At 46.9% G+C, this 19870-nt stretch overlaps 7 protein-coding genes across 7 annotated transcripts; 3 read left to right on the forward strand and 4 right to left on the reverse strand.

The window, feature by feature from the left end:
* Window positions 1–937: 937 nt before the first annotated feature.
* SNOG_11276 (hypothetical protein) lies at window positions 938–2078 on the forward strand (the record flags this gene model as incomplete). The annotated part of the gene is made up of 3 exons (XM_001801467.1): window positions 938–1053; window positions 1080–1259; window positions 1355–2078. The coding sequence occupies 3 exons, from the start codon at window positions 938–940 to the stop codon at window positions 2076–2078; spliced, it is 1020 nt and encodes a 339-aa protein (XP_001801519.1).
* A 5584-nt stretch (window positions 2079–7662) lies between these two features.
* On the forward strand, window positions 7663–8349 carry SNOG_11277 (hypothetical protein; the record flags this gene model as incomplete). The annotated part of the gene is given in 2 exon segments (XM_001801468.1): window positions 7663–7820; window positions 7839–8349. The coding sequence occupies 2 exon segments, from the start codon at window positions 7663–7665 to the stop codon at window positions 8347–8349; spliced, it is 669 nt and encodes a 222-aa protein (XP_001801520.1).
* A 4073-nt stretch (window positions 8350–12422) lies between these two features.
* SNOG_20117 (hypothetical protein) lies at window positions 12423–13883 on the forward strand. The gene is made up of 3 exons (XM_001801469.1): window positions 12423–12750; window positions 12799–13779; window positions 13830–13883. Exons 1-2 carry the CDS (start codon window positions 12603–12605, stop codon window positions 13449–13451), a joined length of 801 nt encoding a protein of 266 aa, XP_001801521.1. The 5' UTR covers window positions 12423–12602; the 3' UTR covers window positions 13452–13779; window positions 13830–13883.
* Window positions 13884–13933: 50 nt separating this feature from the next.
* On the reverse strand, window positions 13934–14291 carry SNOG_11278 (hypothetical protein; the record flags this gene model as incomplete). Its single annotated transcript, XM_001801470.1, has 2 exons — window positions 13934–14168; window positions 14236–14291. 2 exons carry the CDS (start codon window positions 14289–14291, stop codon window positions 13934–13936), a joined length of 291 nt encoding a protein of 96 aa, XP_001801522.1.
* A 482-nt stretch (window positions 14292–14773) lies between these two features.
* SNOG_11279 (hypothetical protein) lies at window positions 14774–15910 on the reverse strand (the record flags this gene model as incomplete). Its single annotated transcript, XM_001801471.1, has 2 exons — window positions 14774–15151; window positions 15239–15910. The coding sequence occupies 2 exons, from the start codon at window positions 15908–15910 to the stop codon at window positions 14774–14776; spliced, it is 1050 nt and encodes a 349-aa protein (XP_001801523.1).
* A 208-nt stretch (window positions 15911–16118) lies between these two features.
* On the reverse strand, window positions 16119–16917 carry SNOG_11280 (hypothetical protein; the record flags this gene model as incomplete). Its single annotated transcript, XM_001801472.1, has 2 exons — window positions 16119–16221; window positions 16520–16917. 2 exons carry the CDS (start codon window positions 16915–16917, stop codon window positions 16119–16121), a joined length of 501 nt encoding a protein of 166 aa, XP_001801524.1.
* A 2034-nt stretch (window positions 16918–18951) lies between these two features.
* Window positions 18952–19552, reverse strand: SNOG_11281 (hypothetical protein; the record flags this gene model as incomplete). The annotated part of the gene is made up of 5 exons (XM_001801473.1): window positions 18952–18977; window positions 19012–19129; window positions 19186–19201; window positions 19256–19328; window positions 19387–19552. The coding sequence occupies 5 exons, from the start codon at window positions 19550–19552 to the stop codon at window positions 18952–18954; spliced, it is 399 nt and encodes a 132-aa protein (XP_001801525.1).
* Window positions 19553–19870: the final 318 nt, after the last annotated feature.

Consider the following 19870-nt stretch of genomic DNA (forward strand, 5'->3'; position numbering starts at 1 on the left):
AGGGAAACGGCGGAGGCCCTAGGAAGCGAAACTATGCCCGTCTTCCCAATGGTACCAGAGTTGTTGACCAACAGGTTGATATATCCAACTTCATCTTGAATAACATCTACTGCGTGCTGAAGAGATGCCTTGTCCGTAACATCGGCAACAATGTACTGAATCTTACTAAACTGTAGTATGAATTAGAAAACTTTCTTTCGCCCCGTTACTCTTCGATGATTTCGATGCACAGCTTACTTTTGCTTGTTTGCATGCGTCCTGCAACACTTCCTCACGGCGTCCAAGAATGTACACAATCGCTCCGTTATGCTCCAGAGCTTTCGCTATCATGAGACCTATCCCTGTCCCACCCCCTGTAACGACGGCTACGAGATCTTTGACCGAGAAAAGATCAGGTATTGATAGCGACATAACGACGACTTCTTCGTAGAGAATGTGCCACGTTAGGTTTTCTCTGAGATAATAGAGCTTGTACCAAGAAAAATAGGTCAACAAGTAGCCCATTGACCACTGATCGTCCACTGCGGGTTTCTGGTCCCAGAACAAGACAGCTCGGAAACCGAGAGGTCGGGTACCGAAGCGAAAATGACTATAACACAACAGGCATAGCGCATAGATTACTCGCAAGGATGGGGGCTATTTTGAACGCCAAGTACTCTACCGCGCCACATCCCAGCTAATCGGCCCGCCCAACTATGCGGCCTCGGGTACTTTTAATGAAAGACCTGGTAGCTGGCATAGCTGTCAAATCTCTAGGGCATTCCTGACGGAAGCTCAAACTACGAACACCATATATATAGTGCATGAATAGTGCATATTACGGCGTATTTCTCACAGTCACCTTTCGCCAAAAAACATCACTGCAACTGTCTTCATCGCGATTTCACTAATATCGAAAAATCTCGATTGCGGCTCTGCAACGCTTCAGACAAACCACATGGACTCCTTTGACTTCCCCCCGGACATTATCAACGGCTGGGACAAGCTTCCACCCTTCCCTTCCGACATCGAAACGATTGAGTTTGACACCATCTCACTCAAAGCATACTGCAGGCTCGGGAGGAGGCAACAATCCGTAGAATAATCCATTCCTGCAAGACTGTTGGCTTCATAAGGGTCGACCTGTCAGACACAAAAGATGGTATGGAAATGCTAGCTGCTGCCAATGAGATGTTCAAACTCTCTCAAAGGACTTTCAATCTTCCTGATGAAGAACTTCTTGCAGATGATGTGTTCGGCAATGGAGAGTCTCTGCTAGGGTAAGTCGACCGTTGCATAAGCTCTTTAGTTGCTAATCTGAGTACTTTAGATACAAGGGGCTAGGAAAATCTGTGGTAGATAAAACCGGTCGTAGGGACAACAACCAGCAGTACTACATCGGCTGTGGTGATCTCGATGGCTTTGGGCGCTCCCAAGCCAAGTACAACGACGTTCTGCATGCCGCCTTTCCGGAAATGAGGAATTTCTCTTCTCTCGGCAGGTTCCTCACAAACCAATTGCTTGACATTCTCTCCACCGATTTGAACCTCAAACCTACAGATCCGCAATTTCTTCCTAAACTCCACAGCCATAGTAACAATTCTGGAACCCACGTTCGCCTGTTAAAATGTCCTGCTTCAGCCGGAGAAAATGCAAACCTTCAGGCCCACACTGATTGGGGATCGCTTACAGTTCTTTTCAACGCCATAGGAGGCCTTCAGCTATACATTACAGACAACCTCATTCCTGGACAGAAATCAGGCTGGAAATGGGTGAAGCCTGTGCCAAGGACCTGTCTTGTCAACCTCGGTGACGCTATGGTCAAGTGGTCTGCTGGCGAGTACAAGAGCAATATACATCGAGTTTCCACTCCGCCTGGCGAGCAGCATCCCTTCGCCAGATACAGTTTGGCATACTTTGTACGCCCTAATAATGACGTCCAACTCCGACCCCTAGGTAAACACCAAGAATCTTTCCCAACCTTTAAAGAATGGGCACTTCGAAGAGCTATGGCTGGCAATGCTGATACATTCAAGGAAGGTGACTGGGAGAAAGGCCAGGGAACAGAAAGTATTGTAAGCACAGCTGCTAGGGGATAAAATTTCCTATAAATGAAGTAGCTTTATATATGTTGGAACAATCATATGAGAGATCACGTGCTCGCTCAAGTACATATAGCGGACACCTGTTATCTCTTAGACAATCAGTTATCCTTCACTCACACAGTCTCTGTTTGCTAGCTTACTCACGTGCGTACGCCCGCTGCGGGCGTACAATCCTTACACTAAGCCAACTGACACTAATTAGTCTGTTCACAGACTATCTACCGCGTGCGTAGCTACACAGAGAAGGGCCTAATCAAGCAGCCTACCTCGTTAAACTCTGATCGTACAATCTATCGCGCGCTCTATCGTATAATTTACCGCGCGCTCTACTGTGCAACAGAACCGCTGAGCTACTGCGCGCTCCCTCTCTCTTCCTCTCCTCTCTCTTTCTCCCCTATCTCTCTATGATAGACGACGCTTATGACGAGCTGTTAAGAATTACACGTCTCTAAGACAGTCTTGCATATAGAAGTAGATATAGACCTTCTATACGACTGCTGTGCAGATCTCTCCTAACAAGCTCAAACCTTATACGTAGTCTACGTCCTCTAAGATATGCGCAAGTCACGTTAAGAGAGGTATGTACTATATAAAAATGCAGACTTTAAGGGTTAGACAGCTTAGGATATTAATAACCTGCCTCGCTCGATAAGGAGAGAGCTTCTGCTTGCCTTTGCAGAGCATAGGTTTTATCCTGCAGGCAAGGCAAACTGTACGCAAGGTTAAAAGCTATAGGATATTATATCTTACAAGGGAATCTAAGGTATATAGAGAAGAAGAAAAGTAAAACGTTGCTAGTCTTAGAGCGATTATATAAGAGATTACGTGCTCGCTTAAGTATATATAGTCTCTATTTGCTAGCTTATCTACGTGCGTATGCTTAGGCTGGCAAATAGGTATAGATAACTTACATATAGGTATAAGTTAAAGTATAGTTAAGTATAGGTTAACTAAGGTTAAGTTAATGCTAAGACTATATAAGTTAAAGTTAAGTATTATATAAGAAAGTTAAGTCTAGGTTAACCTAGGTTAATTTTATTATATAATACTTAACTATATAATTAAGTATTATATAAGCAAAAATTTAATCTTCTAAATTACTTAATTTAGTAGTATAGATGCTTTAGAGAATAAAAAAAATTATTAAATTTTTACTTATATAATACTTAACTTTAACTTTAACCTTATTACATAATATACTTAACTATAACCTAAATATCTATGACTATAACCTAACTTATACCTATTCTAGCTAGAAAGTTTAGGTATAGGTTAAGTTAATTTAGGGTTTATATTATATAATACTTAACTATAACCTAATCTATACCTATTTGCTACTCTGCGTATGCTTACTGCAAGCGTATAATCTCTATACTAATTTAACTAATAATATAGCTTTTTTAAGTAAACTTTGTCTTTAATCTAATTCTATAGTCTATAGAAATAGAATTTTAAAGAAAAGTCTTTTCTAAGATTACTCTAAGCTCTTAATACAACGAGCATAGACAGAGTCGTCTCTGCAGACTCTGGCACGCATCATGTCGAGCTTAAGAGAGCAAGCTGGGAAGATGATCGCACTTGTTACTTAAGAGAATCAAGATCATGAAGGCGGAGCTTGAAAGGCTGGAGGATAAGTACAACAGGACGAAATGTTGAGATAAATGCTGTTTATATATTTTATTTTCGCGATCAATACATTCCTAGATGACATTTACTAGTGGGCTGTAAACAGCATTTTGTTGATATATACTCGCAGGCATGTCCGCACGCAGTGTGGACCAGAAAGGCTTGCTGAGATGGGTCGTAGTCGATGAGTGCCACTTGACCTACACGGCCAGTCATTACAGAGCTCGACTCGCGCAATTGAAGAATCTGCGTTTTCTCTCGAGTCCTGTGGTTTTGATGACGGCTACGCAGCCTCCTATGCTAGAGCACGAACTTTCCGAGGCCATGCTCGTGCGTTGGGCCCAGTACATCCGAGCTAGCACAGTGCGGCTGAACACACGTTATGTTGTACAAACTACACCAAGGAGTAAGCTTATAGCAACAGCGATACAGATCTGTCAGCGGCAAGTGAACTGCGAAGGGCGTAGTGTACTGCAGATCGCGGGACCAGTGCGAGGAGATGGCACAAAAGCTTGGTTGCGGTTTTTACCATGCAGGAATGGACTCTGAAGATCGGGTGGACCAGGTGGCAAGATGGGTAGACAATGGCGGATTGATTGTGGCTACTTCGGCACTTGGAACGGGTGTGGATTATCCTGGCATAGGTGGCAGCAGAGGCAGGGTCGTGAGATGCAGGTAGTACAGGAGGTGTTGGATGAGCTAGCAGATGGCTGCGCAGCGTGTTGGGTGACGCAACAGGGAGAAGACGACGGAGACTGGTTTTTGCACTCTCGAGCCGAGTGCACGGCGAGACCGGCAGAGCTTTCGATTGATGGCTGCGACGATTTCGAAAGGGCTGAGCTACGCTAAGGACAGCCAGATGTGCTTCAATTGCGGGATCAGGCAAAAACTATGTAACACTAGGAAGAGCAACAAGGAAAACTGTTAATGGACGCGGGGGTAGCGATACCGATCATCACAGCCGCAATGGGGGGTGGCGAGGAAGGGTTACAGATTCTCCCGGAGGTGCGGGTTCAAGGGAGAACAAGGAGATTGGGACGGATATCGAAAGTGTTTAGGACTTCGACACGAACGCAGATTGTGGGAAGAGAATGTAAGTAACAGTATGGTAGTACTAGTTTCAGTTATCCTTCATGCGAAGGAGAGCAGATAGGGAGCTTTACTGCATCTGTACAGGTATCTCATAGCTAGCTACATCGCCAGATGACCCGCATGCGTAAGGAGAAACACACTCATGTAGCTGTAATGTAAGGGAACAGTACACAGGACCGCTTCGAGCTTCTTGATGCAGCTGGCATGGGATTCTTTGGAGTCGTCTTCTATGCGCTCACGAAACATGACTTTACGGTTGAACAGTCTCGACTAACAAGTGATCCGGCTAACTACGATAGCGCAGGGGGCATTTAATAGATTCAGGCTGTTAAAATCTGTAGTCCATTCTGCGCGTCTGGTATTAAAGCTAACGCTAAGTATCTTATCAAAGACATCGAAGTGGTGAGAAAGATTTGGTCAAATATGGAAGAGGCGGTTTAGGATAATTTCGTGAGACTCTATGACTACAACACGTCAAGCGCACCATGGTACAGCATGGAGCCGGTGATTTCCGGACTTACACTTAACAAACTCTACCAAATCAGTGAAGAGAGACGATTGCCGGTTCCCAAGGAGCTGGCATTCTATCTAGTCGAGCAAATCACCAAGGCAACCCTTTTCTTGCATGGAAAATGCGCGATTGTTCACGCGGACGTAAATTCTGAGAACATTATGCTGCGGTACTCCGGAAGACAGACAGCAGTGATGCCTCATGTAATCATGATTGATTGGTCGTTATGGGAAGAGGCTAACGAGGAGCGGATTGTGAAGGACACAAAAAGACGTGTATGAATCTGTGTTCTCAGTCATTTTCCAAGCAGGGTGGGAGTGTAGATCGAGTGACAATCAGGAGGACTGCTTAACAAACAAAACTGCGCACAGCCTAGCGTGGCTTAATCTACACAAAGCTATCAGCGCAGAGCAACCTCCCCTAAGAGGTGAGATCATCTATCCAAGATGGCAACCATGATTGGCAGACACTCATAGCGTGTGTGTGTGTCGATGGGACAGTTCTGCGGCTAGGCCTCATCTACAAATCTTCCAATATCAGCATCACATCGGACTGGGTGGCCGAAATCGAACCGGGGAAACACTCTGTGATGGTTACGTCATCTGCCTCAGCGTGGTCAAATGGGGTTATAGGCCTTGCCTGGCTTAAACAGGTGTTTGATCGCAATACAAGGGATAGGACACGACGAAAGTGGCGGTTATTGATACTAGATGGCCATGGATCCCACGTGACGATGAGTTTTATTGACTATTGTCATAACCACAAGATACTCCTAGCCATACTTCCCTCTTACTCAACCCAGACGCTCCAGCCACTCGGTGTGGTGTTGTTTATGCCTTTATCAACAGCATACCCTAAAGCATTTACCACACATATCTATGAGTCTTAAAACAACGCACCTAGCACTAGAGCAGACTTCTTTCGGCTCTTCTATTAGGCGTGGATGTGTAGCTTCACTGCTTAAGGATATTAAGGGGAAGAGAAGCGTATAGCAAGAGAGATAGCTAAGAAGATGCGTAAGAAGAAGGCAGCTAATGCAGCGATCTAGAAGGCTAAATAGGAGGCTGAAAAGCAGCGTTAAAAACAGGAGCGCAATACTGCAAAAGCTATTCAACTACCTCTAAAGAGTAAGAGGAAACTCTTAGAAGCAACTCAGCTAAAAAAAGCGTTAAAAACGTAGTCCTAGAGATAATATTAGTAGACGTAGTATTGCCGCCTTCCGGCTGCCTTAACCACTACTACCTGCCGCAGCCGCAACGTTAAATTACTAGCAAAATTTAAGTAGTATATCTTTTTCGCAAGCATTTGATTACTACTACACTATAGATGCTCGTAATAATAGCTATTGTGAGTAGCTATAGAACCTTATCTCTATATAAGCGTTAAGGCAGTTAGTAGAGCGTTATGCGAATCTAGGCATTACGCGCATGAACATAGTACTATATTTCACTACTAAGCAGTGCACTCTTACTAGCATTGCAACTCTTACTATCTATTATAATAGTGCTACTACAACGCTACGCGCTGCAAACTCTATAATAAAGGCACGCATCTAAGGCATTTAATATTCTAGAAACAATGTTAAGACGATGACGCGCTAGAGAGCACGCTTAACACGACTGTTAACCTAACTTAAGCAAGCTAGATAAGATAAAGGAGGAGGCAATAGTAGCACGTATACTTAAGCTGAATACGCGAGGAATAGGCGCTATAAGGACTATAGTGCAGGAGATAGCTAATAATCTCCTTGCTGCACGCGGTAAAGAATCTGTTGGCAAGAACTAGGTAGATAAGTTTAGAACGAAGGTTAAGCTTCGATGCAGTCGCTTACACGATTGTCAACGAGCCCTAAACGAAAATCCACGCGTTATAGAGTCGTGCTTTAAGCTAGTAAGGAAGACAAAGGAGAAGTACGGGATCCTAGATGAAGACACACACAACTTTAATGAGTCCGGCTTTATGATAGGCATGATTGCTGCTCAGATGGTCTTTACAGGCTCGGAGAAGTGAATTAATCCCAAGAATATACAGCCAGGCAACTGAGACTGGGTCACAATCATCTAGGGCATCTGCGCTGGCGGATGGGCCATCTCACTCTTTATCATCTTTAGCGGCAAGGTCCCTATATCAAGCTGGTACTCAGACCTGCCTCGCGAATAGGTAATTGAGACCAGTGCCAACGGATGGACAAAAAATGAGCTTGGTGTAAAGTGGCTAAAGCACTTTGATGCGCATACAAAGGAGCGTACTGTAGGCGCATACTGTCTGCTAACTGTAGACGGCCACGAGAGCCACCAGAGCTACGAATTCCATAACTACTGTAAGGAACAGAAGATTATTACACTCTGTATGCCTTCTCACTCGTCGCACCTGCTGCAGCCGCTTGATGTGGGCTGTTTTGGCCCTCTGAAGAAGGCGTACGGGGGCGAGGTCAATGAGCTCATGCGCAACCGGATCAACCACATCACAAAGCAGGAGTTCCTGTTAGGCTTCAAAGCGGCTCACAAGTAATCTATTAACCCTAGCAACATCCAGGGAGGGTTCCAAGGCGCTGGATTGGTCCCTTTTGACCCAGAACGGGTTATATCAGTCCTTGATGTGAAGCTGCGCACTCCATCACCACCACTCCCCACCAACAAGGAGCCCTGGCAGTCGCAAACCCGAAGCAATACCCTGGAGTTTGAGTCGCAATCAACCCTGATTCGAGACAAGTATAAGAGGGAGCAGGGTAGCTCACCTACTTCTGTTCTAAGCGCGATTGAGCACAACGCAAAGAGGGGAGCTAGGTATCTACTGTACGCACACGGACACGTTGTGGCTTTCTGCGTCGCGGCACCTGTTGCTTCACTGCCGTGCAGCCGATGTTGGATCGACATTAACGCGTCCTGGGAGGTTGCTGTGTTCTTGGTATCCTTCGCAATTCTCGCATTCTTCGCACTCGTCGAATTCTTTGTCCAGCGGCGAGGATCCAGCCAAGCCAATACGCTGCGTTCAAGCAAACAAACGGGAGAACCTCGGCGCCTCGTTTGTCCATGACAATACCATGCGCCAAGCCAGCAAAGACAGACGCAGGCGTGAGCAGCGCGAGAGCAAACTACAGAGCCGCCCGTATGGTCTTGAAGTTGTATCTGTTAGATTCTGCAAAATGAGATAATGTTTGCATCTAACAGAAGATTTAATTGAAGTCCAAACTCACTCGGCGACGCACCATGGATAGGAGAAGAACCTGTCCAGACGCTGGGAGCTAATTGGCAAGGCTGGTCGATAGAGGAGACACTTTTGACCTTTGATCAAGTGTAGCAAAGATCAACTACTGCGCTTGTACATGTCGGATGAGAATTGCAGACACAATGCTCTGATGAAGTCTAGGGAAGAGGGCTCTAGTGTTGAAGTCACTAGACGGTGATCTACAGATGCCGGTTCACCCAGAACAAATATAACGACAGAAAGCTCGTTGTACCTTCTGTGGCACTAGAAAGAAGGGCAGCGATGTGCGCTTACACCGGTAGTCGTCCCCTCCAGTGATGCCATATCAACGATTCATCGAATTTTAAGGTGGTTCTTGAGACCGATCGTGGAGAAGCCGTGAAGAAGTCGCAAGGCAGGAAGTGATAATCGAGGTGAACTTCACAGGCAGCTCCAACTGGTGCCTAGCGCCACTGCCACCGCCACCTCGAGAGCTTCCTTTCACCTACATGTTTGGTAGGTAAAGCCGGTGGTGGTATCTCATAGCAGGTGTAGCTGATCGCTGCATCGCATGGTATCTTCTCATCGAAGGGCTATCGATGGAGTCGTCGATGGGTACTCTGGTTCTCGAGCTCGTGTATTTGAGAAAGAGGTGATTCTGTAGAAAAAAAGATTTCCTAACCTCATCATCGATCGTATGAGGTGACCAGCCATTGGAGTCTAGACTGGGCAGTCGCAGATGGCACTTTCTGATGGAGTGCTTTGGCGCATTAGGAACCGCCGGAGCGGGGTCAAAGGGGATGAGCTTTCCTCAATCTCTGCACTCTGCAGTTGAAACGCATTCGTGGGTCAATGGCAGAATCCATCTTTTGGGCTTTGTGATTTGAGTGCCGGTGAGGCTTGTGTGGAGGTACTTCTGGTACTCGATCATATGCTACAGCGCGCCAAGATGTTAGCTGCATCGTCGGACGTCTGGAGACTTAAGACGCAGCGGTTGAGGGAGACTTGGCGAAGCAAAACGTTCAAAGGAAGAGCTTTCGCTGATTGTTGTAAGCAAAGGATGCGCTATCTTGTCGTGTGCGGTAGGGCCGGGTGCGCCAAGGCCCAGCAGTCTGACATCTTTAGCACCACTGGCAGAGATTCTTCAACCGGAACTTCATAACTTGAAGACTCCTCTTTTTGGTCTCGCAGTAGCTGCTTTCAATCTGTTCTAGCACTTTATCCTGCAACCAGTGTAATGCAATTCTCAGACTCCTTTCAAGTAACTCCAACTCTTCACCCAATGCGCCAGACTGCACCACAATCTGCGGTAAAGAGATACTCGATTTATGACATGTGATCTGCGCAGTTACACCGATATTGTCATTCGTGGTTGCACCAGGAGACGCACTAAGTAGCGACAGCGTCGTTGAGCCTTTGGTACCTCGTGGCTGCCGTCAAGGTCGAGGGCAAGGGCTTTGATGATAGAGTTGGTAGAGACATCCCGCAACATTTATGTGAGCGGTGCGGATCTCGCATCCTTGTCTTGGTAATCCTCATTGCTGTCGCAGTCTCGAGCTCCTCCCTGCCTGACGGGTTGTCGAAAGGTTGGTAGTCGCCATCGGGTCGGTCTGGCGCGGCCCTCGAGTGCTTAGAGATTGTGCGATGTAGCGCTGAGGCTGGTATGCTGCTGCATGTTGCCGCTAAATACTCTTAAAGACTGACCTGGAGCATCATTGTAAACGACGCAGTGGGCGTAGCATCACGATGAAAAGAACGGATGGATCTGCAAAACGATCTATGAAACCTCAACAAGAACGCGCGAAAGTTTAGAAGCACAGCAAACGAGATCCACAAGCAGAAACTTAAACTATCAGTCTGGTGTTGACTCAAGGGTGTATGCTACAGGGAGCAACAAAGATGGGGGTGGTGAAGGCACTTAGGCAGTGACTTCATGTTGCTGCCAGGATCTGCAGAGGTATTCACGTCCTGGCAAGAGGGGTCGCGAACGGTAATTGAGAGATAGGGGCCTTTGTTTTTGTTTGAGAGAGGTATTGTTTCACTTGGAGCATCGTCTGGTGGAGGCAACCACTTCCGAGAAGTGGCAATAGCCGCCTATCGTCTCCCTGCAGACCGCCAGCCGAACAGGAACGTTTATCTCGCGCCTCTGAAGGTGGCACTGGAAAGTTTGTGCAGCTACGTGTACAAACCCCTCGGTGCGAGTGCGAGGCTCTGCGGTACAACGCTAAGCCTAAACCGCAGTAGTCAGTGTACAAGACCGAGACTGACGTACGAGACCGATGTACGAGACGACACGGAGAAAGCAGTTGATCCGACCATACCCGCGCCCGGACATGGCATGCCCTAGCCCTAATAGGGTTGGCGCAATGAATTCATTTATAATTAACTGTTGGGCGGGCCGGAGGGATTTCTAGGGGGGCCTCCTACTCTTCCCTCTCGGCCTTCGGGACTCACGAAACTTACGTTACCTATATCTCTTAAAGTAAGTAAGATTTTCTTAAATTAATTGATAATTAATTGACAATTGATTTATTGCGCCTTCCCTATTAGGGCTAGGGCATGCTATGTCTGGGCGCGGGCATGGTCAGATAGCCTGCTTCCTCAGACCACACTGCGTGCGCAATCAGAGCTGAGGCTCTTTCTCAGGCGCTTTGCAGAATACTGCCGAGTACAGCACGGTCTCCGAAGTCCCCGAAATCTCCGAGAATTATGATGCGAGCAGGGATCCTGGCTGATCTCGTTAAGGTATCGCCCCATGCTATCGCCCCACATGTTGCCTAATCACGTGATCTCAACAGATTTTTGCCCGTTATCTCGCACCACTGGACGCGCAGTCGCATCGTCGGGTTCGCGCGGCATGTACAGTACCATGCACGCAGGTGCTCGTTGCGACGCTGCGTGCAGGGATGGAAAGGGGCATGTCGCATTCAATATCCTGGTACTGCTGTTCGAGGGGCGAACGCCGTGAGATTGTGAGCGCTGAGGCTGCTGTCCCCACCCAATTCACCTTGATCATAATCCCGCATCATTTCATCCACCCCCAGTCCCACTTATTTGCACTGCCCCCTTCTCTCGTCACTCTTCTTCAGTGCTCAGATGAGTTGTTGTCGCTCAAACTGCTGCCCACAGCTGACGCACAACACCACCTATACCCCCTTGGCAACCTAAAACACCAAGCAACGCCTGGAAAATAGAGGCTCAAACAACGCTGATCCTTAAGAGGACAAGAGACCACAAGAGCTCATCACCTAATTCTATTATTGACAAAGTGCTGCAGGTTAAAAAGGGGTTAACTTTGAAGGTACACTCACACACGTTGCTTGAAGCTGAAATAGATAGTCTTGAGCAAGCAAATCAGGCTGCTTCTGAGCGTAAAAAGCGTAAGAAGAAGCGACTACAGAAGTGGGGGACCCTATCACAGGCAGAAGCAGGGGTAATAATTACCCATGAGGATACTAAGGTTCAATTTGAAGTAGAGAGACGTGAGGAGAGAGTGCACTGTGCAGGGTGGTGCTAGCAGCAGGGGTATACCCCACTGCAGGAGATGTGGCAAGACAGGACATAATAAGCGCACATGCAAGAAAGAGTACTAGAAACAGGCGATTAATTTAGGCTATTGCGCACGAATAGATCTTCCGGCCCGAATGTCTGAAATCTGCCTCGTATGCAGACCGCGTCAGAGGTGACGTTATCTGCATTGCTGTTTAGGTGTGGCAACCTGCAGGCCTTCGCAATCATGTAAGAAGAAGGAAACACAATAGTCGTAATGGGAGTAGTGCTTGCTTTTGAAGTTCCCAGTGTGTCGGTATGCCAAGAAACTGTCGGATACCGACACTGTCAAGGGAGTTGATAGACTGTTTAAAACATCGCTGTAGTCTGTTAATTCCTGTCTTGATTCTTTAGTTCCATATCAAAAACCGAAGCTTTGACTATCCTACGTCAGTTAGGCCTATACATTTCTTATCTCTTTGATATTCCCACACCCTCGTGTACAGCACCTAATTGACAGAACTTTGAATTTGTCAATCGTAAAATTTCTGACAGCTACCCTTCGATATTTGCATCTAGTATTTGCACCCCACCACGAGTATAGGGACCTAGCTATGAACATTATCGTGCACAACACTACAAAATCCGAATTGATTGAGAATAGCGGTTATGAAAGCTATTGGGCGCTCTCCGAACATCAAGCAATGATGTATTGGCATATTAGGCTTGCCCTTTTTGCTTGGGCTGGGATCCTACCGATTGGTGTGTCGATCAAGTCCACCCCAAACATTCTGAGCTGACGATAGAAAGCTGTAATGCTGAGCATTTCTCATTCACGATTTTCACTTCCTTCTCAGTTTGTGTTCCTGATGGTCAATCGGCTTGCCCTCTCCGTCGGTTACTTTTATAACAAAAGAGCGCCAAACCTTTACAACAATAATGTCCACTGCCGAATAGGCTGGATCATTACATGTACAGCCATAACCTGGGTGATTATAGCCCTCATTAAGGCTTACGTAAGTAGACACGGAACTCTGGAATACAAATCGGCTGGGTCAACAACTGCTATAAGCTCAACACAGTATCATCAAGTTGAAGACGGAGAGTCTTTCGATACACGTACATGGTCAGATAACCACAGACAGGGATCAACGCTCCTTTCAAGGTCACTTGACGACTACCACGTCTCATTCAGCTTGGATATTGCAGATCGACATTTATCACGACTTGACGCGTCGACATCACAGGACACCCCGCGGGCTTCGTTCGTCACTCGATATTTTCCCTGCTATGTCGCATGCTTCGCTATGATCATCTCAGCAAGTTCTCTGCGCCTTTTCTACGTAATTCTCGAGCGTATAGTATTATTACAGGGGTCCATAGCTGTTCTATCAGACACTGTTGTCTATAGAGGTATTGGTATAAGTATTTGGATGATGCTAGCGTCGATGCAGAACAGTTAACAGTCTCCAGCGCGATAATGAAATCTTTAATGTGTTAGCACACTACATCAAAGGAAGCGTTTTTTTCCTCTACGGCCTACTCACTCTTGGTCGATAGACGGGTGCATTTGCTGACTATGGATGGGCTTAGAACGCAATACCAACAAGAGAGGGACAAAGACGTCAGACAAGAGGGATACCAAGTGCTGAGTTTACAGCATCTTTCGTCATCTGGCTGTATGGTATTACCAATGTGTTCTTAGAGCATCTGGCCGCTTGGGGCAGAGCATGGAAGGCAACAGATTTAGAGCACGTCTCCATCTCTGTTTTATTCTTTGCAGGTGGATGGGTGAGTCGTCAATGATCCATCTTGTACGGTGTTTACTAACAGCAGCATAGTTAGGCATGATTGTGGAGTCAAACACAACACGGGAACTACTCAGCAGCTCTGCACTTTCCTACCGAGTCATACAGGACATAAAAGAGAAACCGGTTCAACCTCATCAGTACGGCTTTTCTATGAACCCGGTAGCCAGTCTGATCATCTTTCTACTGGGCAAGATGATGAGTTCCCACCACCAAGGCTCGATCCTGTCTACAGCAATCCACACCCAGTGGGGAACCTTGCTTGTGGGCTTTGCGCTTGCGCGTTGTCTCACGTATATCATCATGTACGTTGTTACACCGACCTCCTTTTTACCATCTCGACCGCCAATTGAGGTAGTTGCCTCTTTTTGTCTTATTGCTGGTAGCAACCTCGTGCATTGTCAGTAACGGGGACACTGTTACCGCTCTAGAGTCTTACGACTTTGATTCCATGTTCACTTTCACTGTGATTACGGGTATCACGGCTCTGACCATGGCTTGGACTGTAATCACTTTCATGATCAAAGGCTGGGCCCTCCAGAACGAAAGGATCAGTAGGTACGGGGCAAGCTCCGCTAGTCCATTGAACTAAACACTTTCCTGACTCTGTACCTAAAGCTGTTGCTGAGATACACAGGACGTTCCTCAAACCCAAAAAAAAAATCTTCTGTGAGAACAGAGAGGGCTTCCATTCATGGAGCAAAATCCAAGCGGTGTCCATCGGAGAGGAAGTAAACGACGGTGTTTTCAAACCAGATTGATGATTTGTAAGTTGTACATTATACTTCAAAAGTTCGTGTGAACGTGAAGAACAAGCGTGATCTGTTGACAAAACTCTTCACTACAGTACTTGGAATGTTTGCTAAGTCTGCCGATGGTCACTAATCCACAACAACAACTTTGCCATCTCAAGATGACCTGTGATCTTCGGAAAAATGCCCCAGAAAGTAACCATATCATGACACAATGGCTGAAACTTATTGCATTAAAGTTTTCAAATGTTCCACCTTCGACGCGACCTTGCGTTTTAGCTCAGTAACCATACCAGCATACACCTCGTGACACAACGAGCTCGCTGCGTCTTCCTTTGTAACAATCTTTTCCAGATTGTAGATCGCACGTTGCATCTCTGAGAAACGCTTCATCATGAGTGTTTGCAGCAGAGCACGTTGATCGGTCCTTCTTACTGTATAAGTCCCACACCGCATCAACAGCTCGTCTTGTGCTAGATTGGTAGTGCTACACATGAGCTGTCCAGAAGGAACTTCACCCCAAACCGTTCCCATGCCCAACAGAACAGAGACCTCGTCCATCGCTTGGCACAAGAGTAATGCTGAAGAAGGCTTCGGTCCACACTGTGTACAGCATAGGACATTGAAGCAGTGGTTGAGGAGGACAGTAGACCTTTGTAACGCAAATGCATAGGAGGAACTTTCACTCACCCTCCCATCTCCCTGGCCGTTGTCCATAAGAGAAGCTGACCTATCGAGCTGATGAATCAGCAAGGTAGAGCAAGAGCATACGATAGTCGAAGTGTTCAAGTCTACGGGCAAATCGCCAGTATGACTGGACGTTGTGGTGGTCAATTCGGTCCATGCTGATTCACTGCCTCCACCGAAGTAATCGAAAGAGAAGACTTGCGAGATATCGGTATCGCTGCGTGTTTGTGATGGACTGAACATGGGCGTAAATGTGAATGCCGAGCTATCACATTGTAAAGCATTTGTGGGGTCATCAAAGAACGACAAGGTGGGAAATGATGCACTCGTCAAATCAACTGCTGCACCCCCGTATGGCTCGAGGGCTAGGTTCTGTCTGTGTATCTCAGGACGGATGTCCGGGTGGCTTTTGACGTGTTGCTTCTCGTTTGAGATGTTGGCGGTAGTTGTGGTGTTCAAAGGTTGGACAGAAACACCAAGTGAGGATTCCGGCGCTACAAGCTCAGGGGAAGGAACCAACTCTCCACAGTCTTTGTTGACGGGTGACGTTGGCGTAGGCGGCAGTATTTGACGTTGTATATCCTGTGGGCCTTGTGAGGGTTGGCGAGAGATAGGCGCAGAGGATGTTGTGGAGCCCTTCCTACGGGATCGTGGACGTCCATTACGGCGCGACATGCTGTAGACGCATTCCAGATTGTTCTTAGCACATCGTCGACAGGCAGGCCGCTCTTTACCGCAGCGAATTTTCGATGTCTGGCAGACATCACAAGATTGATGTACCTTGGGTGTTTCTGACTGCCGGCTGCTTTTATTTTCCATGATCGGGGATCCAAGGCGATGGTAGTAGCAGCTAAGTAGCTCGATAACTACCCACTCACTCCCATTAAGTGGGGTCTGTGGAGTGCGTGGGGTCCGTAGGATTGGCGAAGCGTGTGCAGTGCTCAAAGTGCTTGGACTGAGTGCTTGAGATGCCAAGAGAGCTTGTGCTGTATAAAGGCAAGTCAAGTATTGAACGCTGTTCTGAGAAGGGGTTTGAAGAGCCAGAGACCTTGTTGAACTCGTAGTTAAGTATCTACACTGATGTACTCTAGAACTAAGGTATTGCCATAAGCAGTACGGCGGTTATGCGGGATGGAGCTAAGTCTCGGACACACTTAGATGAAGGTCGATGTTGCAACATCTGACAAGGCAGGACCGGAAACAAGGCTAATGCGCCGAGCCAACTCTTGAAGCTGCCGAAGTTGAGCAGAGACAAGGCCGAAACAACGGTCCGTGGGTACGGACTTCATGGTGGAAAGGGCCCTTTGAAGCAGATTCATAACATCGGAGAAATGTGATAATTGCAAGCTCATCAACTCACGACTCAGAATCTTGGTATCGGCAGGGTCGAGGTCGTAGGGTCCAAGAGAGAAAATGTGATCTGTGGAGCCATTGATCAGGTCACCAGGGAGCCACTGCTTGCGCACCCACTCGGCTATAGTGATACAGACAACGGTAACGCTAGACAGGGAGGATCGGCGTGTCCGACAGGTGTCGCAATCGAGTAATGCGCGGCATCGCACTTCTGCGTCTTCCAGGAGCTCCAGCGACTTCGGAAGATCTGTTGACCCGGTACCCATCTGCTCAACTCGCATCAGTGTGTGAAGGACTGATAAAGTGCAGCCGCAGGTAGTTGTAGCCATCACCTTGCGCTTGTTCAGTATGTCTGCAATCTCATCAAGTAGAATTAAGCTTACCGCCAGGTCACCTCTGTCCGAATTTTCGTTTGAGATGGAATCAACGTGGACTGATTTAAAGCCATAAAGTCACATTCAAAGTCAAGTGTCGGCCTCCGACCCCCAATTTGATTGGCATGGTACAAAACGGTGCGGGAGCGCGGGATATCTACGATCCGGCCAAAGCCGCACAGCTGGCGACGTTAGCCAAAGATTGAGGCTGTGGGGCTGTTTGGGGTTCGGCTCGTGCTAGGAACGTGCCATGCCTGCTAGCAAATCAAGGGTTCAAGACATCTTTCCCAACGTACTTAGACAACAATTGATGTAAGCGATTTCATTGGCATAGACTGCCATCAGAGAATGTAGCTTCCCTGGCCCGCCGACTTAGACGCCGCTCTGTGTTCTCCACACTTGCGCCTGCAACTATACACCCCCCCCCCCCCTGAACGGGTCGTTAGCGTGCAAGAGCCAGATCAGGGGTTTTGTCCAATCCGATGTTGTGAAAACCCTTGAATGGTTCTTGCACGCTGAAGACCCGTTCATGGGGGTGGGGGTGTGTGTGTGTAAGGTACAGGGTCACCAAACGCCAAGTCGCTTCCTGAATAGCGCAGCTGATTAGCTTCCATGAAATCCGATAGGCTAAGTCTAATTATCATGCACAAATCAAATATTTTTATGCTAATTTACTGCCGTTTTTCCTCTAAGACGATAGATACGCAACAGTCTAACATAGTGATACATACTAACAATAGCTAGAAAACACTAGGGTGCGACTTAGCGTTTGGTAACTCTGTAGTTTCGCTGCATCTTAAAAAGAACTCTTGCTCTGCTTTCCCTGTTTCCAAAGGTTAGGCCGAATACTACACTTCTACGTCATCTAATAAATATCCTTGCCCGGCTGTCAGATGTAACGAGTCATCGCAGAACGGTCAAATGCGAGAAAAGCAGGGACCAACAATCTTAGTCAGCTGAGACAGACACAGACAATACAATCTATCCATTATCTCTTCATCTATAATCTGACACCTGCCTTTGACCTTGTTCTAGAATCTGGTATTATGCCAAGTGTTATGGTATATCATGCTAAGCGAGCCTGTTTGGTTGCTCTATTTCTAAAACGCCGCTTCGGCGAATACAGTATAGCGCCTGCTCCAACGTAAGCGCTATTAGAAGCTATCATAAAAAAGGAGGCAGTAAAGACCTCCGTTTTGCTCCGTCTTACTCTCGCTAGTTCTTAACAAATTAGGCTTAAGACTTACTCTTTTAAGCGCGCATAGAAAATAGAGTCTCCATCTTCGTGCAGCAGTCACTTTGAAATATCGTCACCCACCAGATTGCTCCGTTTCGTCACGTAACCGCAGCTAGCCGCGGAAAAATTCTGCCACTTTTCTGCTGAAACAGCGTTTTGGAAATAGAGCAACCAAACAGGCCCTTAATTAATAGAAAGAACTGACCTACCGTCGTTGGTAATTAAAAGGAGGTATTACTACATATCGCAAAAAGATCTTCGGTGACTAAAATTTCCCTAGACATCGCTTCGATCTGACCGAGATCGACTAGCGACAAGTACTAGCTCCAGTTTCTGCGTAGGAGAGCCGGAAGAGATATTACTACAACTAGTTACTCATTGTTGAGAAGCAATTCAAAAAAGCTAGTCAATGCATTACCTTAAGATGTCTTGGAGGCGGAGATTGAAGTAGGAGTAATGATAGACACGCAGTCCATTCAGCTTTGTTTCCATAGCAAGGTCGTCTGTTCAATACTCTATAGTTTCACCCTTCGTAGCTTATCCAGTCTAAACGTCTTAGTGAAAATTCTAGCCTACGTTTTGCGTTAGTAACATGTAGTGTTTAGGAAGAGACATTCGTACCCAAACACTTTGTAGCCCAAACGTTTCCAGGACCCAAACAACACGGCTCCAGGGACCGATCCAGAAGTTCATGGGAGGCGATGCCACCTTTGTGTAGACATCTTTTGCAAATTGTCCTCGTGCAAGCGTTTTTACGCCATCTGATAGCAGTTACCATCTGTGCGTCACCATAGCGCATTGATTCTGCTTACGTTCTTTATGAGACATGCGTGAGTTAAACTCTGCTTGCACAGGTAGGTAAAGAGACGATGAAGGAAGAACTCGAGTTGCACGGGTCATAAGCCCGCTCTCGACAGGTCCACTCAAGACCTTTAGAAGATTAGCAATTCGTTGTCCCTGCTATTATGCATGGACAAATCACATACCGTCATAACCTTAACGCTAAAACAGTTAGATTAGTATAGTGAGCTCTCTGATTGTGGAGGTCCTTCTCACTTGAATGGGCTAAGCTCGATACGAAGTGTATTACCCATGGCAAGTAGAGCAGCTTTACTGCCGTTATATGCAGCTGGATTTTGACAGGATCAGAACATTTTACTCTTCAAGTGGGCTGTGGATGCGCAAACCTCCGAAAGCATATGGAGAGTATGCTGCTAAGGATCCAACATTGACAATGGTGCCTTTGGATTCGATCAAGAGGTCAGACATAGCCTTGATAACCCGGATCGTTCCGAAGACGTTGATGTCGAAGATACGATGTAGTTCGCTCATGTCAAGATCGAGCACAGGCATGACATAGTCGTCGCCACGTTAGCTTGCTGCTGTGACCCTACTTGACCGCGACTTACTAATTCCACTGTCGGATGAGTTAGCCTTTTGCAGCATTTACACTTCGATCAACATTAGGCGGAGACTACTTACGCCGAATTAACTAAGACATCCAACTTTGCGAAATGTTTGTGCAGAAACTCGGAGAAATCGGCCACGCTAGAGTCAATGGTGACGTCCAGAGGGCAGCAAATCATCCCCAGAGCCTCGAGATCTGGAAGTTGTTCATGCGGAAGGCATGTTGCACAGACGAGGTAGCCTAAAGATAAGCGATTGCCAGGT

This window comes from Parastagonospora nodorum (genome assembly GCF_000146915.1).
Source record: "Parastagonospora nodorum SN15 chromosome Unknown scaffold_19, whole genome shotgun sequence".
NCBI lineage: Eukaryota > Fungi > Ascomycota > Dothideomycetes > Pleosporales > Phaeosphaeriaceae > Parastagonospora > Parastagonospora nodorum.